Source organism: Sapajus apella, unplaced genomic scaffold (genome assembly GCF_009761245.1).
Source record: "Sapajus apella isolate SASKATOON/1434 unplaced genomic scaffold, GSC_monkey_1.0 scaffold17, whole genome shotgun sequence".
Taxonomy (NCBI): Eukaryota; Metazoa; Chordata; class Mammalia; order Primates; family Cebidae; genus Sapajus; species Sapajus apella.
The window spans coordinates 14,252,129-14,274,354 of record NW_022436957.1 but is presented as its reverse complement, the minus strand read 5'-3'; the positions used below and the strand labels follow the sequence as shown (position 1 = coordinate 14,274,354).

Here is a 22,226-nt window from a genome sequence, read left to right as displayed (position 1 = left end):
TTATCTGCCAAATAATAAGCAATCTTTAAATATCATACTGCTAATTTGTCTACTGGCTTAATGGATGTTTCTCACAGTATACTCAGTGAGAAAAATAAACCTTAAAATGAACCCTAAAAAAGAAGCAAGGTTAATGAAATTTATGTCTCAAACGACTGAAGTTAGTTACAACTGTTATCCAAGGATAAGTACCGAAACCTCCCAAAATGCAAATTTTTAGCCAGTAATAAAATTATAAGGCTTTAAAGTACACACAGTACTTTCTCGGTTGCTTAAATAACACATTTTAGACAAATTGTCCTCTATTGCACAGATTCTGAAAGTAATCTTATTAAGCTAAAGTCACCAAGATCTATAGTTTATAATTAATACATTCTTCAAGGTTAATTGAATATAAACTATTGGCAGCATAAGAGTTCCATATTTATTCTCATTAGCTTTTCAAATTTAAGCCGTGCTTAGTCTCTAGAGATTTCAAAATGCCTTAGAAAACTGAGTTCTTCTTCAAAAATAAGTGGGGTGAAATAATTGAAGAAAATAATCCCTAGAACTAATTTAGCATGGTTTACAGAAGGTAAAAAAAAAAAAAATGCTGTAGAGAAAAAAGGAAATCAAAAGGTGTAATAATTCTAGTTTCTAGTTTCTTTTTTTTTTTTTTTTTTTTTGAGACGGAGATTCACTCATGTTACCCAGGCTGGAGTGCAATGGCGCGATCTCGGCTCACCGCAACCTCCGCCTCCTGGGTTCAGGCAATTCTCCTGCCTCAGCCTCCTGAATAGCTGGGATTACAGGCACGCGCCACCATGCCCAGCTAATTTTTTGTATTTTTAGTAGAGACGGGGTTTCACCATGTTGACCAGGATGGTCTCTATCTCTTGACCTCGTGATCCACCCGCCTCGGCCTCCCAAAGTGCTGGGATTACAGGCTTGAGCCACCGCGCCCAGCCATAATTCTAGTTTCTTTAGGGTAAAGTCAATAGCCATATGCAAGAACTACATAAAGTTCTTAAGTTTTCCAAATATTTTGTTCTGAAAAAGTTCTTACTAAGCACATGAAAATACAGAGATCTGAAATTCAAAGGGATGAAAATAACTGGGAATGAGTCATTTCAGCTAAGAAAATGGTTCCCAGGAAAGTTAAAAACCCTCTTGCTGAACATTATTTATAAACTGGATAAGATATTTCCAATATTAAAATGTAAACAGGACTTCCAGTTTCAGCATCAACCCATATAGTGCTTGGGTATCATCACTCCAGTCCTTATATTAAGAAAAAACCCTGACAAACTGAAAATCAGCAACTTTTCTTAGATTTATAGAATTGAGGTCAGAGGGTAAACCAATCTCCTGAAATCTAGAGAAACAGGCAAATACAAAGAATCACATCCAAGATCAGCTTACCTGGAGCACAAGGCACTGGAATCACACACTGGCAAGAAAACTTAAATGGTAATTTTGACAAAGGCTAAGTGAGACTAGAGTGTGAATGTGAACTCCTGGGGACTAAACCTTAGGAGGCCCTCTAAGTTCTTGCAGTTTTATCTCCAGGAATCTTACCAGGTTCCGACTATGAAGATTCAAGAAAACACTCCTCCCCTTTTGTGTAAGAGGCAAGGAGAAGTAATTTGAAATACCCCCAGGGGTAAGATCTAATAAAAATCTCCTTTTGGGTAGGGAGAGGAAGAAAGTAACCATGTTGAAATATGCCTAAAGGAAAGGTAACCATTTTGAAGTAAGGCCAAAATGTTTTTCATAACAAAGGTCAACACTCCAAGAGAAAATTCACCAGAGCCTTAGTGTCCACGGAGAAAGGAAATCAGCCAAAGACAGTCCCTCTAGCCTTCTTGTTTCATCTAACAAGGGAGAAAAGTTGGGGAGGGGGGTGGCTGGAAACACTTCTGAAGGTTGTAGCCAAGAACTCAGGACTTACAAAAGACTGAGATTACAGAACACTTTCCCTTCACCATACCCTTCCCATCATGTCAACAGAGCTCCAGTACATTAACAGGGAATTACAACTGAGAGAGTTGCAAGACACAGACTCATTATTTATAAAGGAGTTCTTAGGAGAACCCACAGACAACAGGCTAGGGAAAATAACAAAGGCACTAGAGGAAACTGAAGCCTCTGGCATCTATACCTTCATCATTAAACATGACCCAGCTCCTAGATAAACATAAAACCTTACACTAAAGACCTATTTATTCAGTTCCTATTGCCTAATACATCATATCCAGCTTTAAAAAAAATTACAAGGCATGCCAAAAAGCAAGAAAAAGCATAGTCTAAAGCAACAAAGTAAGCATCAGAACCAGACTCAGATATGGCACAGACTTGAGGATTATCAGATATGGCATTTAAAATAACTGTGATTAATATATTAAGGGCTCTAATGGAAAAAGAAGACAGCATGCAAGAACAGATGGGTAATGTAAGCATACATAACTAAGGAAGAATTAAAAGAAAATGCTAGACATCAAAATCACTGTAACAAAAATGAAGAATGCTTTTAATGGACTCCACAGCAAACTGGACAAGGCTGAGAAAAAAAATCACTAGGCTGTAAGATATGTCAGTAGAAACTTCCAAAACTAAAATGGAATGAGAAAAAATAATTTTTGAAAGCAGAACAGAATATCTAAGAATTATGGGAAAATTACAAAAGGTATAACATATGTAACTGGAATACAAAGGGAAAAGTGAGACAAGGGAGAAAAAATACTTGAAAGAATAATGGCAAAGAATCTTTCAAAATTAAGGATGCCAAACTGCATATCCAGGAAACTCAGAGAACACCAAGCAGAATAAATACCAAAAGATCTACAGCTAAGTATATCATATTGAAACTACAGAAAACTAAATACAAAGAGAAAATTGTGAAAGAAACCAGAAGAAAAAAAAAAACATCTTACCTACAGGAAACAAGGATAAGAATTACATCTGACTTCTTGTCAGAAACCACGCAAGTAACAAAGTTGAGTGAAATATTTATAAAATGTTGAAAGAAAAAAACTCTACCTAGAAGTTACTCAGTGAAATTATCCTTCAAAACTGAAGGAGAGTTTCTCAGATAAACAAATAATTAGTGAATTTGTCAACGGTAGACTTGCCCTTTAAAAATGTTTTAAAAAGTTCTTCAGAGAGAAGACAGAATTATATAGGTAAGAAACTGGTATCTACAGAAAGAAAAGGGCATTGGAGAAGGAATAAATGAAGTTAAGATTAAAATCTATTTTTCATATTCTTCACTGATAACTTTTCAAATTAATAATAGTAACTATTCACTGAGTACAGCATATGCAATACGCAGATAAGCAATATGAATAACATTGTTATAAGGGACTGGAGGAAAGAGTTCAAAAATTCCAGTAAAAGGTACCTACACTCCTCAAGAAGCAGTACAGAGTTATCTGAAAGTGTAGAGCTATCTGAAAGTGGACTTAGATAAGTTGTAAATGTACACTGCAAACTCTAGGACAATGACCAAAAAGAAAGTAAAAACAAGTATTATGGACATTTCTAAAACAGGAGACAAAATGGAGTCCTGTAAAATGGTCAGTTAAAACCAGAAGGCAGAAAAACGGGAATATATTAAAAAAAAAAAAAAAAGTAAGTACTATAAACAGAAAACAGTTATAAGCATGGTTCATATTAATACAACTATATTAATAGTCATTTTAACTGTGAATGGCCTTAATACATTGGTTAAAAGAGACTATCAGAGTAGATTTTAAAACACGAATATAAAGGAATGGGCCAGGCATGGTGGCTCATACCTGTAATCCCACAGCACTTTGGAAGGCTGAGGTGGGAGGATCACTTGAGCCCAGGAGTTTGAGACTATCCTGGGCAACATGGCAAAATCCTGTCTCTACAAAAAATACAAAAAATTAGCCAGGCATGGCAGTACACACCTGTAGTCCCAGCTACACAGGAGGCTGAGGTGGGAGGATGGCATGAGCCTGAGGAGGCGGAGGATGCAGTGAGTCATAATCGCACCACTGCATCCTAGTTTGGGCAACAGAGCAAGACCCTGTTATCTAAAATAAACAAACAAACAAATGAAAGAAAGAAGGAAGGAAAGAGAGAGAGAAAGAGAGAGGAAAAAAGACAAGAAGGAAAGAAAGAGAAGAAGGAAGGAAGGGAGAGAGAGGATAGGATAAAAGCAAGGGGATGGAGAAAGATATACCATGTTAACACTAATCCAGAGGAAGCTGGAGTAGTTACATTAATTTTAGACAAAGCAGATTTCAGAACAAGGAAAATCACGGGGATAAAGAGAATTACAAAATGCAAAATTCTCCAAGAAGACATAATAATCCTTAATATGAATATATTAAATTAGACAGCATCAAAACACATGAGGAAAATATTGATATCACAGCAAACAGAAATACACAAATCCACTACTATAGCTGGATACTTCAACAGCCCCTTTCAGTAACTGAAAGATACAGCAGGCAAAAAAAGGAGTATGGATAACTGTGAATTGAACAATACCATCAATCAACTGGATCTACTTGACATTTATATAATACCTCAGTAACAGCAGAATACAAATTCTTCTCAAGCTTACATGGGGCAATCACCAAGATAGACCACATCTGGGGCATAACATACACCTTAATAAATTTGTAGCTATCATACTAAGTATGCTATCATACCACATTGGAGTTAAACTAGAAATCCGTAACAAAAACATAGCTGGAAAATCTCAAAATATTTGGAGAATAAACAACAAATTTCTAAATAACATGAGTCAAAGCAGTCTCAAGATAAATTTTAAAATATTTTGAGCTAAATAAAAATACAAGTCAAAATTTGTGCAATACTGTGAAAGCAGTACTTAGAGAAAAGTTTATAGCATCAAGTACATATATTAGAAAACAGACCTAAAATCAATAATCTAAGCTTTACCTTAGGAAAGAAAAGAAAGAAGGGCAACTTAAACATAAAACAAGGAGAAGAAAAAAAAATTAAAATTACAATAGAAATAAATGAATTGAAAATAATCAACAGTAAAAACAAAAGCTGCTTCTCTGAAATCAATAAAGCTGATAAACCTCTAGCCAAGTTAACCAAGAAAAAAAAAAAACCCACAAATTATTCACATCAGATTTGAATGGTCATCGCTACCAAATCACATGAACATTAAAAGGAAAATAACAGATTATTATATAAATAAATCTATGCCTAAAAATTTGACAACTTAGATGAAATGGATCAATTCCTTTAAACATACAAATTATCAAAATTTACACAAGAAATAATAATCTGAATAGGCCTGTTATCTATGAAAGTGGGTCAATAATTATTAATATTCCAAAAAAGAAAGCGCCATTCTCACATGGTTTCACTGGTGAATTCTAGCAAACATTTAAGAAATTATACCAATTATCTACAATCTCTTCCAGACAACAGGAGCAGACAGAATACTTCCCAACTCATTCTATGAGGTCAGTGTCATCCTAAGACTAAAATAAGCTAAATATATTTTTCAAAAGGCAAACTACAGACCAATACCTCTCATGAATATAGATGCAAAAATCCACAACAAATATCAAGGGAATCAAATCCACCAATATATGAAAACAACTATACACCAGGTATGAAAGGCTGCTTCAGCATTTCAAAATCAAGCCATGTAATACACTACCACCACCAAGTAGAAACGTAGAAAAATCACATGGTCTTATCAGTGGATACAGAAAAGCATTTTTTGCAATCCAATCTCCATTACTGATTTAAAAATAAACAAACAAATAACAACAACAACAAAAAAAAACCCAGCCCCTCAGAAATCTAGGCATAGAGGGGAACTTCCTCCACTTGATAAAGAATATCTACAAAAAACCTAACATTATCGATATTTAACAGTAAGAAACTGTTACTTTCCCCTTAAGATCAGAAGGATGCTCCCCTCATCAGTCATATTTAACACTGTTAACACTGTACTGAAGTCACAAGAAATATAATAAGGAAAGATATAAAAATTAAGAAGAAAGAAATAAAACTGTTTTGTTCACAGATGCCATGCCTATCTACATAGAAAATCCCAAAGAATCTACAAAAAAAGAAAAAGAAACAGAAAAAGAAAAACTGGAACTAATAATTAAAGCAAGGTCACAGGATGCAAAGTTAACATACAAAAGTCAATTACTTTCCTGTATATCAGCAAAGAACAGCTAGAATTTGAAACTGAAAACACAATACAATTTATATTAATACCCCAAAAATAGTACTAAGGTATAAATCTAACGAAATATTTGCAGGATCTGTATGTGAAAAATTTAATGCTGTTGAAAGAAATCAAAGATGATCTAAATAAATGGAGAGCGATTTTGTGTTCATGGATTGCAAGACTCAGTATTGTTAAGATGTCAATTCTTCTCAACTTGATCTGCAGATTCAATGTAATCCCAATCTAAATCCCTAGAAGCTATTCTGTGAATGTTGACAAACTAAAGTCAAAGATTATACTGAAAGGCCCAGAACACCAATCCAATAGTGAAGAAGGACAAAGTGAGAGGAGTGATACTACTGCACCTCTTTAATATAATGCTACAGTAATTGAGACAATATGGTATTGGTGAAAAATAGACACAGACATCAATGGAACAGAATAAAGCACAAAAACACTCAAGAGCCAGCCTGGTCAACATAGCAAGACCCTGCCCCTACAAAAAAATTTAAAAATTAAGACAGCCGTAGTTGCTCATGCCTGTAATTCCAGCACTTTGGAAGGCTGAGGCGGGTGGATCGTCTGAGGTCAGGAGTTCCAGGCCAGCCTGATCAATATGGTGAAACCCCATCTCTACTAAAAATACAAAAGTTAGCTGAGCATGGTGGCGTGCACCTGTAGTTCTCTCAACTTGGGAGGCCAAGACTAAGAGAATTGCTTGAACCCGGGTCGTGGAGGTTGCAGTGAGCCGAGATTGTGCCACTGCACTCCAGCCTGGGTGACAGAGTGAGACTCCATCTAAAAAAAAAAAAAAAAAAAATTAAAAATTAGCCGGGCATGGTGGCATGTGCCTATAGTCCCAACTACTTGGGAGACTGAGATGGGAGGATTACTTGATCCAGGAGTTTGAGGGTGTAGTGAGCCATGACTGCATCACTGTATTGCAGCCTGGATGACAAAGTCAGACCCCATCTCTAATACAAACAAACAAAAAATAGACTTAACACAAATATAGTCAGCAGATCTTTGACAAAGGAGCACAGGCAATCTAATGGAGAAAGCAATATTTTCAACAAACGGTGCTAGATGAAATGCAAAAGAAAGAATCTAGACACAGACCTTACAAGTTTCACAAAAACTAACTCAAAATGGATCATATACCTAAATGTAAAATGCAAATGTATAAAACTTCCAGAAGATAACCTAGAAAATCTAGGTGACCTTCAGTTTGGCAATGAGGTTTCAGATGTAACACCAAAAGGACAGTCCATGAAAGAAAAAAATGTTAAGTTGGACTTCAATAAAATTAAAAACTTTTGCTCTGCTAAACATATCATTACAAGAATGAAAAGGCATGCCACAGACTGGAAGAAAATATGTGCAAAACACATATCTGGAGAGTGTTAGCACTGAAAATGGCAGGACTGGGAAATCTAGGACTCTTTCCCTCCACAGAAACAACTAATGAATGAGTTGGCAAAAAGTATCAGAATCAACTTTTCCACAACTCTGCAACTATTCAAAAACTCACAACAACCAGGGGAAGGCTTGGTGAAAGAGGCAGCTGCTTTGTGATAAGATAACACTGTGCATTTTAAACTGCCCGCCTACCTTCACCCACATATCATATCCATAGCAGATGAGAAGACTAGAAATAGAGGGCAAGTTCCTCAACCTGATAAAGGACATTTACAAAGCCCACAGGTAACAGTATGAATGCTCAATGGTAATAGACAGACGTCTAATTACATGTATAAACCATATTTTGTTCATTATATAAATATACAATGAACACGATGTTTTCAAGGTTCAACCATATAATATTGTTATATGTTGTTCCAATATTGTTCAGCCATATAAAGGAATGAAGTTCTGATACACACTACATGAAAGAACCTTGAAAACATCATGCTAAGTGAAAGGAAATCGGACACAAAAGGACAAATACTATAATATTCCACTTACATAAAATATCTAGAACAGGCAAAAATCATAGAGATAGAAAGTAGATTAGAAGTTACTACTACTACTGGGGATGCGGGAATTAAAGAGTTATTGCTTAATTGGCAGAGAGTATCTGTTTGGAGTAATGAAAAAATTGTGCAAATACACAGTAGTAATGGTTATGTACACTGTGAATACAATTAATGTCAAACTTTGGCCTTAGAAATAGTTGAAATGACAAATTTTATATTACATATATTTTACCACGATAAAAAAAAAAAATTGAGGCCGGTATGGTTTCACGCCTGTAATCCCATCACTTTGGGAGGCCAAGGCAGGCATATCACTTGAGGTCTGGAGTTTGACACCAGTCTGGGCAATATGGTGAAACCCTGTCTCTAGTAAAAATACAAAACTTAGCCAGCTGTGGTGGCACGTGCCTAAATTCCAGCTACACAGAAGGCTGAGCCAGGAGACTGGCTTGAACCCAGGAGGCGGAGGTTGCAGTGAGCTGAGATCGCATCACTACACTCCAGCCTGGGTGACAGAGCCTTCATCTCAAAAAAAAAAAAAAAAATCTGTAGTATTTCCATATACTAACAACAAACAATCCAAAAAAGAAATTAACAGCAATTTCATTTAAAATAGCAGAGAGGTGCGGTGGCTCGTACTTGTAATCCCACCACTTTGGGAGGTCAAGGTGGGTGGATGACATGAGGCCAGGAGTTTGAGACCAGCCTGGCCAATATGGCGAAACCCTGTCTCTACTAAAAATACAAAAATTAGCCGGGCGTGGTGGTGCACGTCTGTAATACCAGCTGCTCAGGTGGCTGAGGCAGGAGAATCGCTTGAACCAAGGAGGCAGAGGTTGTAGTGAGCCAAGATCACACCACTTCACTCCAGTCTAGGCAACAGAGCAAGACTATCTCAAAAAGAAAAAAAGGCATCTGAATAAATAAAACATCTAAGAATAAATCTAACCAACGAGGTAAATGACTAGTACACCAAAAACTACAAAACACTGCTAAAAGAAGTTAAACACTTAAATAAATGGAAAGGTCCCATGTTCGTGGATTGAAGAATTTATAGTTAGGATGACAATACTACCCAAAGCAATCTACAGAGTCAATGCAATCTCTATCAAAATTCCAACAGCTTTTTTTCCCCCAGAAACGAAAAAACTAATCACAAATTCACATGGAATTGCAAGGAGCCCTTGATGGCCAAAATAGTATTGAAAAAGAAGAACAAAGTTGGAAGACTCACACTTCCCGATTTCAAAATTTACTACAAATCTATAGTAATCAAACCAGTGAAGTACTGACATAAAGATAGGCACATGGCCCAATGGAATAAAAGTGAGAGTCCACAAACAAACCCACATGTCTATGGCCAACTGATTTTCAACAAAGGTGCCAGCACCAGTAAATGGAGAAAGAATAATCTCTACAAATCCCAGGTGCTGGGACAACTGGATATCCACATGCAAAAGAATGAAGTTAGACCTCATATTACAACGTACACAAAAACAATACAAACATAATGAGAAATTACTTAATAGGTACAATGTACATTCTTTGAGTATGGTTACACAAAAACCTCAGACTTCATCCGCTATGCAAATAAACCTGTGTAACAAAACTGCACTTGTACCCCTTAAATGTATAAAACTTCATTAAAAATTTTTTAACTATACAAACATCAACTCAAAATGGATCAACAACCTAACATAAGAGCTAAAACTATACTACTGTACTATTAAAAAAACATAGCAGTAAATCTTCATGACACTGGATTTGGCAACAGTTTTAAAAATATGAACAATAAAGAAAAAAATAAGATAAACTAGACTTCATCAAAACTAAAAACCTTGCGCATCATCTAGCATACTATTAAGAAACTGAAAAGGCAACCTACAAAATATTTGCAAACCATATATCTGATAAGGAATATATATTTAGATAATATGAATAACTCTTACAATTCAACCAAAAAGACAACCCAATTTAAAAATGCTCAATGGACTTGAATAGACATTTCTCCAAAGAAGATACACAATTGGCCAAAAGTACATAAAAAGATGCTCAAAATCACCAATCATTGGGGAAATGCAAATCAAGACCACAATGAGATACTACACTATATCCACTAGGGTGGCTACAATTAAAAAATAATTTGGTGGCCGGGCATGGTGGATCACATCCATAATCCCAACACTTTGGGAGGCCAAGGTAGGTGGATCGCCTGAGGCCAGGAGTTTGAGACCAGCCTGGCCAACATGGTGAAACCCCATTTCTACTAAAAATAAAAATGGCACCACTGTACTCCAGCATGGGCAACAGAGTGGAGACGGCGGCGGGGGGGGAGGAGGAGGAGAACAATCATGCAATGAAAATCATACAATGTTGTATGATTCCATTTATGTGAAATATCCAGAATAGGTAAATACAGAAAGCAGATTGGTGGTTACCAGGGGCAAGGGAAAATGGGGGTTAAATAGTGAGTACAGAGTTTTCTTCTGGGGTGATAAAAATGTTTTAGAACTTGAAAGAGGTGGTGATTGCATAACATTATGAATGTATTCAATGTCACATACTGGTATACTTTAAAATGGTTAATTTTGTTATGTCCTTTAGGAAATTAACTTATTTGAGCACCAGTTTCCTCCACATAAGAGAAGGATAATTCCTTCTAACTTTTATGATTATTATAGGATTGAAAGCAACACGAAAATAAAGCAGCTAGCACAATGCCTGGAAGACAAGAGGCACTTGAAACGAAAGCTACTGTTTCGTCTTACTTTCTTATTTATGTCCACTTGAATCTCACATATTTTTCTCCAAAGAATTTCACACTCATAAATCTCTTGCTATTTATGAGAATGTCCTTCTCTTGAGCTGAAGAATTTTTTCACAGTCTCAATGAGGACTGTTCTTTTTTTCCTATTCATCTTTGGGTGGAAAGGGAGCTATGCAGGCCAATGATGTGACAGAGGGTAAGTAGGCTGTATGTGTCTGTGTGCCCAGTACCGGGCAAATTCCATATCTCTGCTGTGACAGCTGACATGTGAAAGAGGTAACCAATACAAAACTTCCTGCCCAGCCATTCAAAGGATTTACTCAGGTCCAGATAAGGGGAAAAGTAATTTTCACTGAAGTCCCCCACCTTATTAACCTTATTTCTCAGGCTCCTAGAGCATCAAGGGCAAAGAGTCAAATAGAAATTGAGACTGTGGTTCACTAAGGCCACTACGCTGTTCCCACAATATTCTCCTAGTTAGGGCTTGCTCAACATCAGAAGTCAGCAAAGTCTTTCTATACAAAGCCAGATAAATATTTCAGACTTTGTGGGTCAGTCTCTCTATTCCACTCTGTCATTGTATTGCAAAAGCATGCATAAAAAAATACTTAAATGATAAAAAAAAAAAAAAAAAAAAAAAACTTAAATGAATGAGTGTGGCTGCATTCCAACAAAACTTTATTCATAAAATAGATGGAGGGCCAGATTTGGCCCACAAGCAATAGTTTGCCAACTGCAGATCTACACATCTGGGGAGGTTCTCCTGCCCATCCTAATATGGTAGAGTCTTAACAGCAATGACTTGGGCCTCCTAGTTCAAGTTTCAACTATGCCATTTGGGGAAGGTTCTACAATCCATCATTACTCCACCAAGGATTCTGGGCCTTCTGACACTTAGAGGTAAAATAGAGGCTCTCACTATACCATTCTCATTCAGTCCATTATCAGCTAATAATGCTACTCCTTAATTCTATTCCAGCTTTGTGGTAGTTCTCTGTGGGGTTCTGGGAAATGCTTCCCCCTGCCCACCTTTATTACTGACCTGAGTTTTTCCCAAGCAGGCTTCAGTGGAGAATTTATTGGGGGGGAAAAAAGGGAACGGTTTCACACTATCATGTCAACTACCATCTTATCTTAAATTTACCTCTCCCAAACTATATGTTAAGCTTCCTGACAATAGAAAACATGAGCTTATATTTGTTAATTTATTCATGTTAGGTTAAATTCCTTAAACGTAAGAACTACATCTTATTGTTTTTTGCAGAGTCAGTGCCTAGCTAAGTGCCTGATATTTTATGGACTCTCAACAGATTTTTCTTACTTAAACAGATGTCTGGTTTTATTTCACTTTATGATGCCATGCTTAGAACACAGTGTTTTAAGTATAGGAGGTAGCTTTAGAAACAAAAGAAGTTGATTTTTTAAAATTAAAATGCTTTTATACATGAAAGACATCTTTAAATTGTAAAATATGAACTATAGCTTCTAATTACACAGTAAATCAATGCTAGATTACTTCTTATGTAGAAATAGATTACCATGTACTACGTTGTGGTTTATTTTTGCTGAGACGGCATCTTGCTCTATTGCCAAGGCTGGAGTACAGTGGCACAATCTTTGCTCACTGCAACCTCTGCCTCCCAGGTTCAAGCGATTCTCCTACCTTGGCCTCCCAAGTAGCTGGGATTACAGGTGTCTGCCACCATGCCCAGCAGATTTTTTTGTATTTTTAGTAGAGATGGAGTTTCACCATGTTGGCCAGGCTGGTCTTAAACACTTGACCTCACGTGATTCGCCTGCCTTGACCTCCCAAAGTGCCGGGATCCATGCACTACTTTCTAGTAAGTAGTTTCAACAACTGATAAAGAACTATGCTTAAATTACTCAAGAGTTTCTACTATATGGGCATTTGTTAATCAGTGAATATACATTGCAGGCCTGTAGGGGGAAAAATGATTCACATTCATTTTTGTTCCTGAAGTTTTGAAGAAAACTGGCATTAAGGAGCTAGAATAAATCACTTAAGCACATTTATCAGAGACTAATGAAATTACACAACTTATAGTGCAGAAGGGATGTTCTCTTCTTTGAACTAATAATATTTTTATGATTACCATAGGAAGGACTTTAAAGTCAACCTGTAAGTAGTCAATAAATAACAATGTTAACTTAAATTAGAGAACTGAAGATGAAAGATGTAGTAGAGAGCTGTTGCAGAGTAGCAGGGACTCAGTTCCTGAAGACGGATGAAAGATGTTCCCAAGATTTCAAAGTGGTAAACTGGAAAAGCATTCCAGTCAACTCATCCCCTACAAGAGGGGGAAATGATGATTTAGGAACTGAGTAACTGTGAAAAGGAAGAATGAGGGAAAGTTTTCAGAGTATAAAGAGGTAATACTAATTCTAACATGACCATTTCCTTACTGTTTACTAAAAAACTGTCAAACAATAAACTAAATGCAGATTCGGATGATGAGGATAAAGGCAACCAGGAAGCTTGCAAAGGCCCAAAACTCTTCTAGTTCCCTAAAAAAGTAAGATCAGGTCAGGCACAATGGCTCACACCTGTAATCCCAGCACTTTTGGAGGCCAAGGCGGGTGGATCACCTGAGGTAAGGAGTTCAAGACCAGCCTGACCAACATGGCAAAACACTGTCTCTACTAAAAATACAAAATTAGCTGGGCATGGTCGTGGGTGCCTATTATCCCAGCTACTCAGGAGGCAGAGGCAGGAGAATCACTTGAACCCAGGAGGCAGAGGTTGCAGTGAGCCAAGATAGCGCCACTGCACTCCAGCCTGGATGACAACAGCAAAACTCCGTCTCAAAAAAAAAAAAAAAAAAAAAAAATCAGATCAGCTTGGAAAATGACACATGAGCCATTATTTCTTTAATAGATAAAAAGAGAACAGAAGTGGCCAGGTGCAGTGGCTCATACCACTGTTCGAGACCAGCCTGGTCAACATAGCGAGACCCCATCTCATTAGGAATTTAAAAAAAAAAAAAAAAAAAAAAGACAACAGCAGCATTTGTAGTTTTTCCGATATCAACAGTCTAGCAAAATCTCAAATACAAAATATTATAATACAAAGAATTAGAATTTGGGTGAGACTTTTTCAGTGTTCCAGACACTGTTCTATAATTAATTGGAACAGGAACAAAACTCAGGACAAGAGCAGAAACCAGACACAATGGTTCTCTATGAGTGCCTCTCTAAGAGGAGAAAAATCTTTTTCCTCAAGTATCTAAGTATCTTCTTAAAATTGTTTAGCAATTAAAAAAAAAAAAAAAAAAGGTAGGCTGGATGCAATAGCTCACGCCTGTCATCCCAGCATTTTGGGAGGCTGAGGCAGGTGAATCACTTGAGGTCAGGAGTTCAAGAACAGCATGGCTAACATGGTGAAACCCCATCTCTACTAAAAATACAAAAATTAGCTAGGCATGGCAGCTCATGCCTGTAATCCCAGCTACTTGGGAGGCTGAGGCACAAGAATTGTTTGAACCTGGAAAGCTGAGGTTGCAGTGAGCAGAGACTGCACCACTGCACTCCAACCTGGGAAACGCAGTGAGACTCCAACTCAAAAAAAAAAAAAAAAAAAAAAGTAAGAAAAGAAAGAAAAGAAAGAAAGAAAGAATGACAACTCCTGTCTCATGCTCAAGTTAGCTATTTCCGGAGTCAGATCAAAGCCTAGTTCCATCATTTATCAGCCACATCATTTTGACCCTATTACATAGCCTCTCTGAGACTCAGTCTCCTCATCTGCAAAATGAGGCTAAGAAGAGAGTTATCCTGTTGCAGAGATTGAGAGATCTAGCAGAGTGTCTGGCATATGGTAGATGCTCAATAGGTAGTATTTGTTAATATTAGGTTTTATATTCTGTGCCATTTTTATTCTTTATTATTAAAGTCAAACTCATTATTTCTCCCCCCAAACTGATATACCTTTTATAAGTTTTCCAGTCAGATAAATAATACCAAAGCTTTTCTAGTTTACCACATTCGAATCCCTGGGATCATCTTTCATCCCTCCATAAGGACCAAGTCCCTGCTACTCTGCAACAGCTCTCTACTGCATCCTTCATTTTCAGTTCTCTAACATAAGATAATTATTTATTGAACACCTACATACAGGCTGTACCCCAATGATGGATGTTCACAGCTTTGTATAAACGTGTATCTCAAAAGTATATGTGACTTACTACTTCAAAATAAACAAAAACTTCTCATAAGTCAACCACAGTCACGGGAAACGAATTATATGAATCAGTACTTTCTGTCCTAGGCTCAATGAGCATCAATCTCCAGCCTGTCTATCACGGTGTACAAGTCCACTCCTCCAGTTCTTATTGCATGTCCTTACTTCAACCCCATCAAACTCTCCTTGCCTTGTTGTAAGCATGACCTCTTTGGGTTTTTGTTAAGAAAAGCATGCTATAAAACATGCCTATCTCACAGGCACTTTAAAACAGACACGCAACGCTGGGCGAGGCGGTTCATGTCTGTAATCCCAGCACTTCGGGAGGCCGAGGTGGGTAGATTAGTTGAGGTCAGGAGTTCAAGACCAGCCTAGCCAATGTGGTGAAACCCTGTCTCTACTAAAAATACAAAAATTAGCAGGGCATGGTGCCACATGCCTGTAGTCCCAGATACTCTGGAGGCTGAGGCAAGAAAGAAAAAAAAAAACAGACATGCAAATAAAAAGATAATTAACTACGTATATCTTCAGGGAAAACGACCCCAGAACATCATCTTTTTTTTTTTTTTTTTTTAATTCTTTTGAGATGGAGTTTCACTCTTGTCACCCAGGCTGGAGTGCAGTGGTGCGATCTGGCTCATTGCAACCTCCACCTCCTGGGTTCAAGCGATTCTCCTGTCTTAGCCTCCTGAGTAGCTGGGACTAAAGGCATGTGCCACAACTCCTGGCTAATTTTTGTATTTTTAGTAGAGACGGGGTTTCACCACGTTGGCCAGGCTGGTCTTGAACTCCTGACCTCAGGTGATATGCCCACCTCAGCCTCCCAAGGTGCTGAGATTACAGGCATGAGCCACTGTGCCCAGCCTAGAACATGTTTCAAATGTGAGTAGTCCTAAGGAGTCCTAAAAAGAAGCTTAGTCACTGCTAAGAGTTGTCATATGCATGTCAATGTGTATATATAACAACTTATTGTTCTATATGCAATAAATATATACAGCTTAATTTTGTTTAGTTGTCAAAAAAAAAAAAACAGTGCAAGCTAGATTTCTCCTTTTAAATTGAGCAGCATTTATTTCAGTAAATTAAGAAGTATGGTCTTTGGTCTGGATTAGCCCAGTGTCAAAGTCTGTGCACAAAAGACAAAATACACCTATTTATCAGCATGACCTCTAAATTACTGCAACAGTACACAGATTAAAACAGTGACTTTCTTCCATACTTGCTCAAATAAACAACATAAGAATTATTTAATTATATATACGCCCACAGCCAACCTTTTCAAAAGGATAACTAATTTATATACATAAGCAATCACGCAAACCTGACTTATACAGTTTTATAAACACTTCACTAAATTTTTAAAGGTATGCAAAATATATTGGCCTAATTACGTATGAGTACAATCAGGAAGATTATATACATATATACATTTTTAATTATAACATGAGTTCCATAATAATCCATTTGTTTGACCCTAAAGCGTCAATCTTACCAGAAGCATCAAATTCTCTATTTTTGGATAATGGGGTACAGATTTCAAGGTCTGATTTTAGCTGAGAAAAGGATATACTATCTATAACAAGCCTAATGACTAAACAGCTGCAGATTCTAAAAAAGAGTTTTATAATACTCTGAGATAGGCACTAATTTATGCTTTAAATTTTCCATCCAGTGATATCTTTTTAGACACATGCAAGGAGAAAGCAACAACACTTAAGGAGCTGGTATGTGACCTCATGTAGTGAAGGACAGCAAAGAGAGAAATGTTTTAGATGTATCTCATTTGCAGCAACCTCACAGGCTTGGTTTCTTTTTTTTTTTTTTTTTTTTTTAATATCTATTCTTCTGTCTCTTCAGACAGACCATAAAGCCACATGAAGGCAAGAAAAGTATGTTTTATTTATCCTTGTAACTCCAAGTGCCCTACACAGAGTAACTGAAAATCAGAGTTCACATTTAGAGTTGGTTTCCTAAGAGCAGAGATGTCCATTCTCATCCACTTTCACACTGGGCCCATTCTGCTGGCACTAACAGTGTGTGTTTTGAGAACCAGGTACACAAAAACAACCATTTTAACAAATCAGTAAATAGAAAGATAAAAACAATATATTTGAATAATAACTTAATTTTTACATAAAAGGCAGAAGGAGAGCTTAAAGTCACATGAAAGTATAGAGAAAAAGGTTACAGGTTGAAGTATGACAATGACTACGAGAAAACATTTGAACTCTGTACGTGATGTATAATATATACCAGATATATGTATATGTAATACATATTTATGCATGCGTATATGTACATATGTAAGATATGTATATATCTCAGAAATCTCTGAGTTTTAAAACCCAAGATTAGAAGAACTGAAGCTTCCATTTGCAATGTTATCTAAACAGAGCCACTGTATAAAAGGGAAGGTTTTATGTTCAAGAAAGAGTCAAATTTAACTTGGAAACTAATAACCTATTTCCCCCAAGTAAAATCCACCCAGGAATTTCTTTTTAAGCTTCAGAAACTTATAACTAAAGGCAACTCATTAAAAGTATATAGCATTTAGCATTTTATTAGGGAGATTTTCATTTGTTTAATTTCAAACCACAGTAATATTTCTTAACAAGGTGTTCAAGGTGCTAAATTTATTTTTAATACATTTATTATTTTAAATTCTTAATCATCTTTAATCAAGAACCAATAGTATTCAAACCATTTTTGAAAATTTAATGGCAAAGAAGTCTTCAGGTAACTATTATTAACATAAAATAGTTCAACTACCCAATTTCAAGAATACAAAAGCCACTGCCCGAAAGTGAGAGATCCGTGATTTAAAACACAAAAATATATTAACTGTCATGAAGGCTGAAATCCAAAAGGCAGGTAGTATTTTGTACAATAGGAAAGAAAAAGTAAATATAAGAGTATCATCTTTATTTACGTGTGTGCATATTTACATACATACACACATATATTATTTTCAATAGATGACAGATTCAAGAGTTTAAATGTCTTGGGTTAAATTGCTAAAATCATCACAGACAAAACCTTGGTCCTAACAAATAATATGCAAATAAAGCCAAATACTCAGATTAGGTATGCCATAATAGAAAAATATTTAAGCTAGTGTTTGTTACAGTTTCAGTGCTTGCCATCTGAAAGTTACTCTCCAAGTAAAACGTGCTTACTATTGAACAACAGCTATGGAAACTTCAAATAACTTCTCTGAATAATTTCTGATTATCATACTAAAATAATTTCTAGTAAGGTTCATTTCACAGCTGTTCAAGGATGATCAACTATAGCCAATAATCATAATCACACACTATTATCCCAAGTCTTAGCTCATATCCAAACACCTACCTTATTATCCTTCAAATCTGGATTCAAATGCATCAAGCAATCTAAGTTAATGGGTCTCTATGAAAAATACTAAAAAAAAAAAACCTTCTCTTTGCTCATAAGTACTTGAACATAAATTAAATCTGTCACTGCCTTGCTTTCTTCTTCCCATCCCACCACCTTTTCTCTTTTCTCATTAGGCAGCTTTTCATTTATACAGTCATGCATCACTTAATGACAAGAATACATTCTAAGAAATATGTCATTAGGTGATTTTATCACTGTACAAACATCATAGAGTGTACTTACACAAACCTAAATGGTACAGCCTAATACTACCTAGGCTACATGGTATAGCCTTACTGAGTACCATATTCAGTAAATATTTGTGTATCTGAACATATATGTTTTTTATCTAAACAAAAAATACCATATGATAATCTTATGGGACTATTGTACATGCTGTCCACTGTTGACCTAAATGTCATTATGAGGTGTATGGCATAGGTCGGTTGAAAAAAAAATAGCATGTGATTACTAAGAACTAAGAACTACCCAACCATGATCAAGCTTATCTAAAAGTAGTCTCTTTCTGGCCACATTCCCATATTAATTCTACTTCATTAAAGAACATTATCATAACCAGAGTTTTAATTACAGGTTGATCATCCCTAATTCCAAAATCCAAAATGTTCCAAAATCCAAAACTTTGAGTACCGATATGATGCCACAAGTAGAAATTCCACATATAAGTACATAAACTTTGTTTTACGCAAAAATTTAAAATATTGCGTAAAATTACCTTTAGGCTGTATGTATTAAGTATACATGAAACATAAATGAATTTCCTGCCTAGCTCTGGGTCCCATCCCTAATATGTCTCACTATGTATACGGAAAAATTCCAAAATCCGAAAAAATAAAAAACATTTCTGGCCCCAAGCATTTCAGATAAGGAATGCTCAACCTGTACATGCCCATATGCACAGAGCACTGCATTAGTTTCAAAACAGTTAAACATATATAGATATTTCTTCTTAAAAATCATGTACTTGCCTTGTGTCTGCATTTAAGTACAACTCCATAGGCTCCTACGATAAAAAGAAATAAACAATCAAGGGCATGCATACAAATTATAGGTCTTGAAAAAAATCAAAGCTCTGCTATATTGACATTGCTTCTCAGTGTTATAATAATGACTCCTAAAGTGACGAGATTCTATAGTGGTAATGCAATAATGAGCCACATACAAATGGAACATACTTTATTATACATTTATTATAAATCAAGAGTATAGACAAGTCATTTCCTCCAACAAGTATTTTTAAATGTTTCTCTTTTTAAAGAAAATTTCATGGGAGATATGTTTAAATGTAGGCTTACACATTCATGAAGATAAGATTTGGTGTTAACTTTGAAAATTAACTCAAAAAATTCGCTGGAACTTAAGAGCTAGGCCAGCCATGGTAGCTCATGCCTGTAATCCCAGGACTTTTGGAGGCCAAGGCTGACAGATCACCTGAGGTCAGGAGTTCGAGACCAGCCTGGCCAACATGGCAAAACCCCATCTCTACTAAAAATACAAAAATTAGCTGGGCATAGTGGGGGGCTTCTGTAGTCCCAGCTACTTAAGAGACTGAGGCAGGAGAATCATTTGAACCCGGGAGGCAGAGGTTGCAGTCAGCTGAGATAACACCACTGCACTCCAGCCTGGGCAACACAGCAAGACTCCATCTCAAAACAAAACAAAACAAAACAAACAAAAAAAAAAAACCTTAAGAGCTAATGACATCCCAATAGTAAACTCAAGCACAGAGCTCATCAAATACACTGTCTGTTCTATGAGACATTAAAATCTAAAATCTTCCTCTAGGATACTGAAATGCCCCTCTTTTTTTTTTTTAAGTTTTTTTGTAGAGACATGATCTCGCTATGTTGCCTAGGCTGGTCTCAAACTCCTAGCCTCAAGCAATCCTCCCACCTCAGCCTCCCAAAGTGCTGGGATTACAGGCATGCACCACCACACCCAACTGAATGTCTCTCCTGACTGGCAAAATGGTACAGGCCTCAGTATTCCAATTAATAGCTAGTAGGATTTGCTACCTTTTGCCATAAAGACTCACTTCATGCACAAAGGCCACATGTATTTCTTTGTATTATTTTCTTTGGTGTATTTCGATAAGTAACCACCTTTGGGGTTACTTATCCTATTATCGAGGCAATAGGCTTCTTCCTTAGAAGTAGAACAGAGTTGACAGCGAGGTCCCAGGAAACTGAGGTTAAAAATATAGTGTGAAAAATCTAATTAAGAGAATCAAAATGTAATGAATGATAGCTGCGCTTTGCAAAAACATCAAGAACGTTAACATTAGCAGACTGGCAAGCCTGCATTCATCTACGAGAAGGGGGCTTCAGGGAGACAAAATTGGGAAATGTGTCTCCAATAGAGTCTACAGGACCTGAACAAGTCTCCCTCACTTTGGTAGAGATGGATGAATCCTGTTGTCACAGTTAGCACAGAACCAGCCATTATAACCATCTAACTTTAACCCCACAATTGCGAGGCAATTGTCCAATTCTCTAACTGCCTATGCCAGTTTTTCTATGGGGTGGAAAATACACTGTCTAAACTACAAAAATGTAGATTTTGCTTGACAGATTTTTTTTTTTTTTTTTTTTGAAATGGAATCTTGTTCTGTCGCCAGGCTGGAGTGCAGTGGCACCATCTCAGCTCACTGCAACCTCCACCTCCCAGGTTCAAGCAATTCCCCTGCCCCAGCCTCTCGAGTAGCTAGTACTACAGGCGTACGCCACCACGCCCAGCTAATTTTTGAATTTTTAGTAAAGATGGGGTTTCACCATGTTGGCCAGGATGATAGCGATCTCTTGACCTCGTGATCCACCCGCCTCAGCCTCCCAAAGTGCTGGGATTACAGGCGTGAGCCACCACGTCCGGCGACAGAGTTTTATATACTTTATATGTATATCCTAGCCAAAAAAATATGTGAGGTGATTTCCAAAGAAAGAAACATACAGCAATGGTGGTTCTGATTACAATTTAAAGTAATATATTCTGATATATATATATATATATATATGCGCCTGGTAATTTTGAGTCAGTCCCAAAGAAGATAATCACCTATGGCTATATTGAGAAAAACAAGTTATGATCTAGAAAAACTTAGGCCCAGAATTTGGAACATTCTAACATTGTTACACCCTATGTGCTAGCCTTCTCCAGTCAGCAGCTTTATTGCATTAGTCTCTAACTCTAATACTTTTGAAAAATAAAACAAACAAAAGAGGCAGCCATTATAGAACAGATGGTAGGCAAGACACTGATAATGAATTTTTATATAATATCAATGAAGAAATGGAAAAGGAGTTGACTAGGTAAGGAACAAAGAGCTATTTGTTTTACATGATTTGAACTTCAGACCTTGAAACAAGCATCCAATGATTAAACTATTTAATTGTTTATATGTATTTGAAAAGGATTTGCCAACTTAAAAACTTAATAACAGCTTTCTGTTCACATAGGTAAACTTTTTTACAGTCCTTTAGGAATTCAAAGTTTATTTCAAAAATCTGAAATATGAAATTTTTATAACATGTTTTAAAGATATAAGTGCTGAGAAACCATAATTATAATCACTTGTCCTCTGTTAACAGAATCATTTATCAAAATTTCCAAAGTTATCTTTAAGTCTAGAGCAAAAATTACTAAGCAGGAAAAATCAGGAAGAAACGATTTTTTTTAGGAGTCAGTTTACACAAA

At 36.4% G+C, this 22,226-nt stretch overlaps 1 protein-coding gene and 1 long non-coding RNA gene across 5 annotated transcripts in view; one reads left to right on the top strand and one right to left on the bottom strand.

Moving 5' to 3' along the window:
• CDKL5 (cyclin dependent kinase like 5) overlaps positions 1–22,226 on the bottom strand; it is a 209,824-nt gene that overhangs the window by 117,878 nt on the left and 69,720 nt on the right. For all 4 annotated transcript variants that reach the window (XM_032286023.1, XM_032286025.1, XM_032286022.1 and 1 more), the window contains exon 3: positions 19,505–19,539. In XM_032286023.1, the coding sequence (XP_032141914.1) occupies positions 19,505–19,539 (35 nt within the window). The remainder of the gene's footprint in view (positions 1–19,504; positions 19,540–22,226) is intronic.
• On the top strand, positions 1,897–19,289 carry LOC116556719. The gene is made up of 3 exons (XR_004271129.1): positions 1,897–1,907; positions 11,644–11,648; positions 19,203–19,289. It is a non-coding gene; the product is annotated as an uncharacterized LOC116556719 (long non-coding RNA).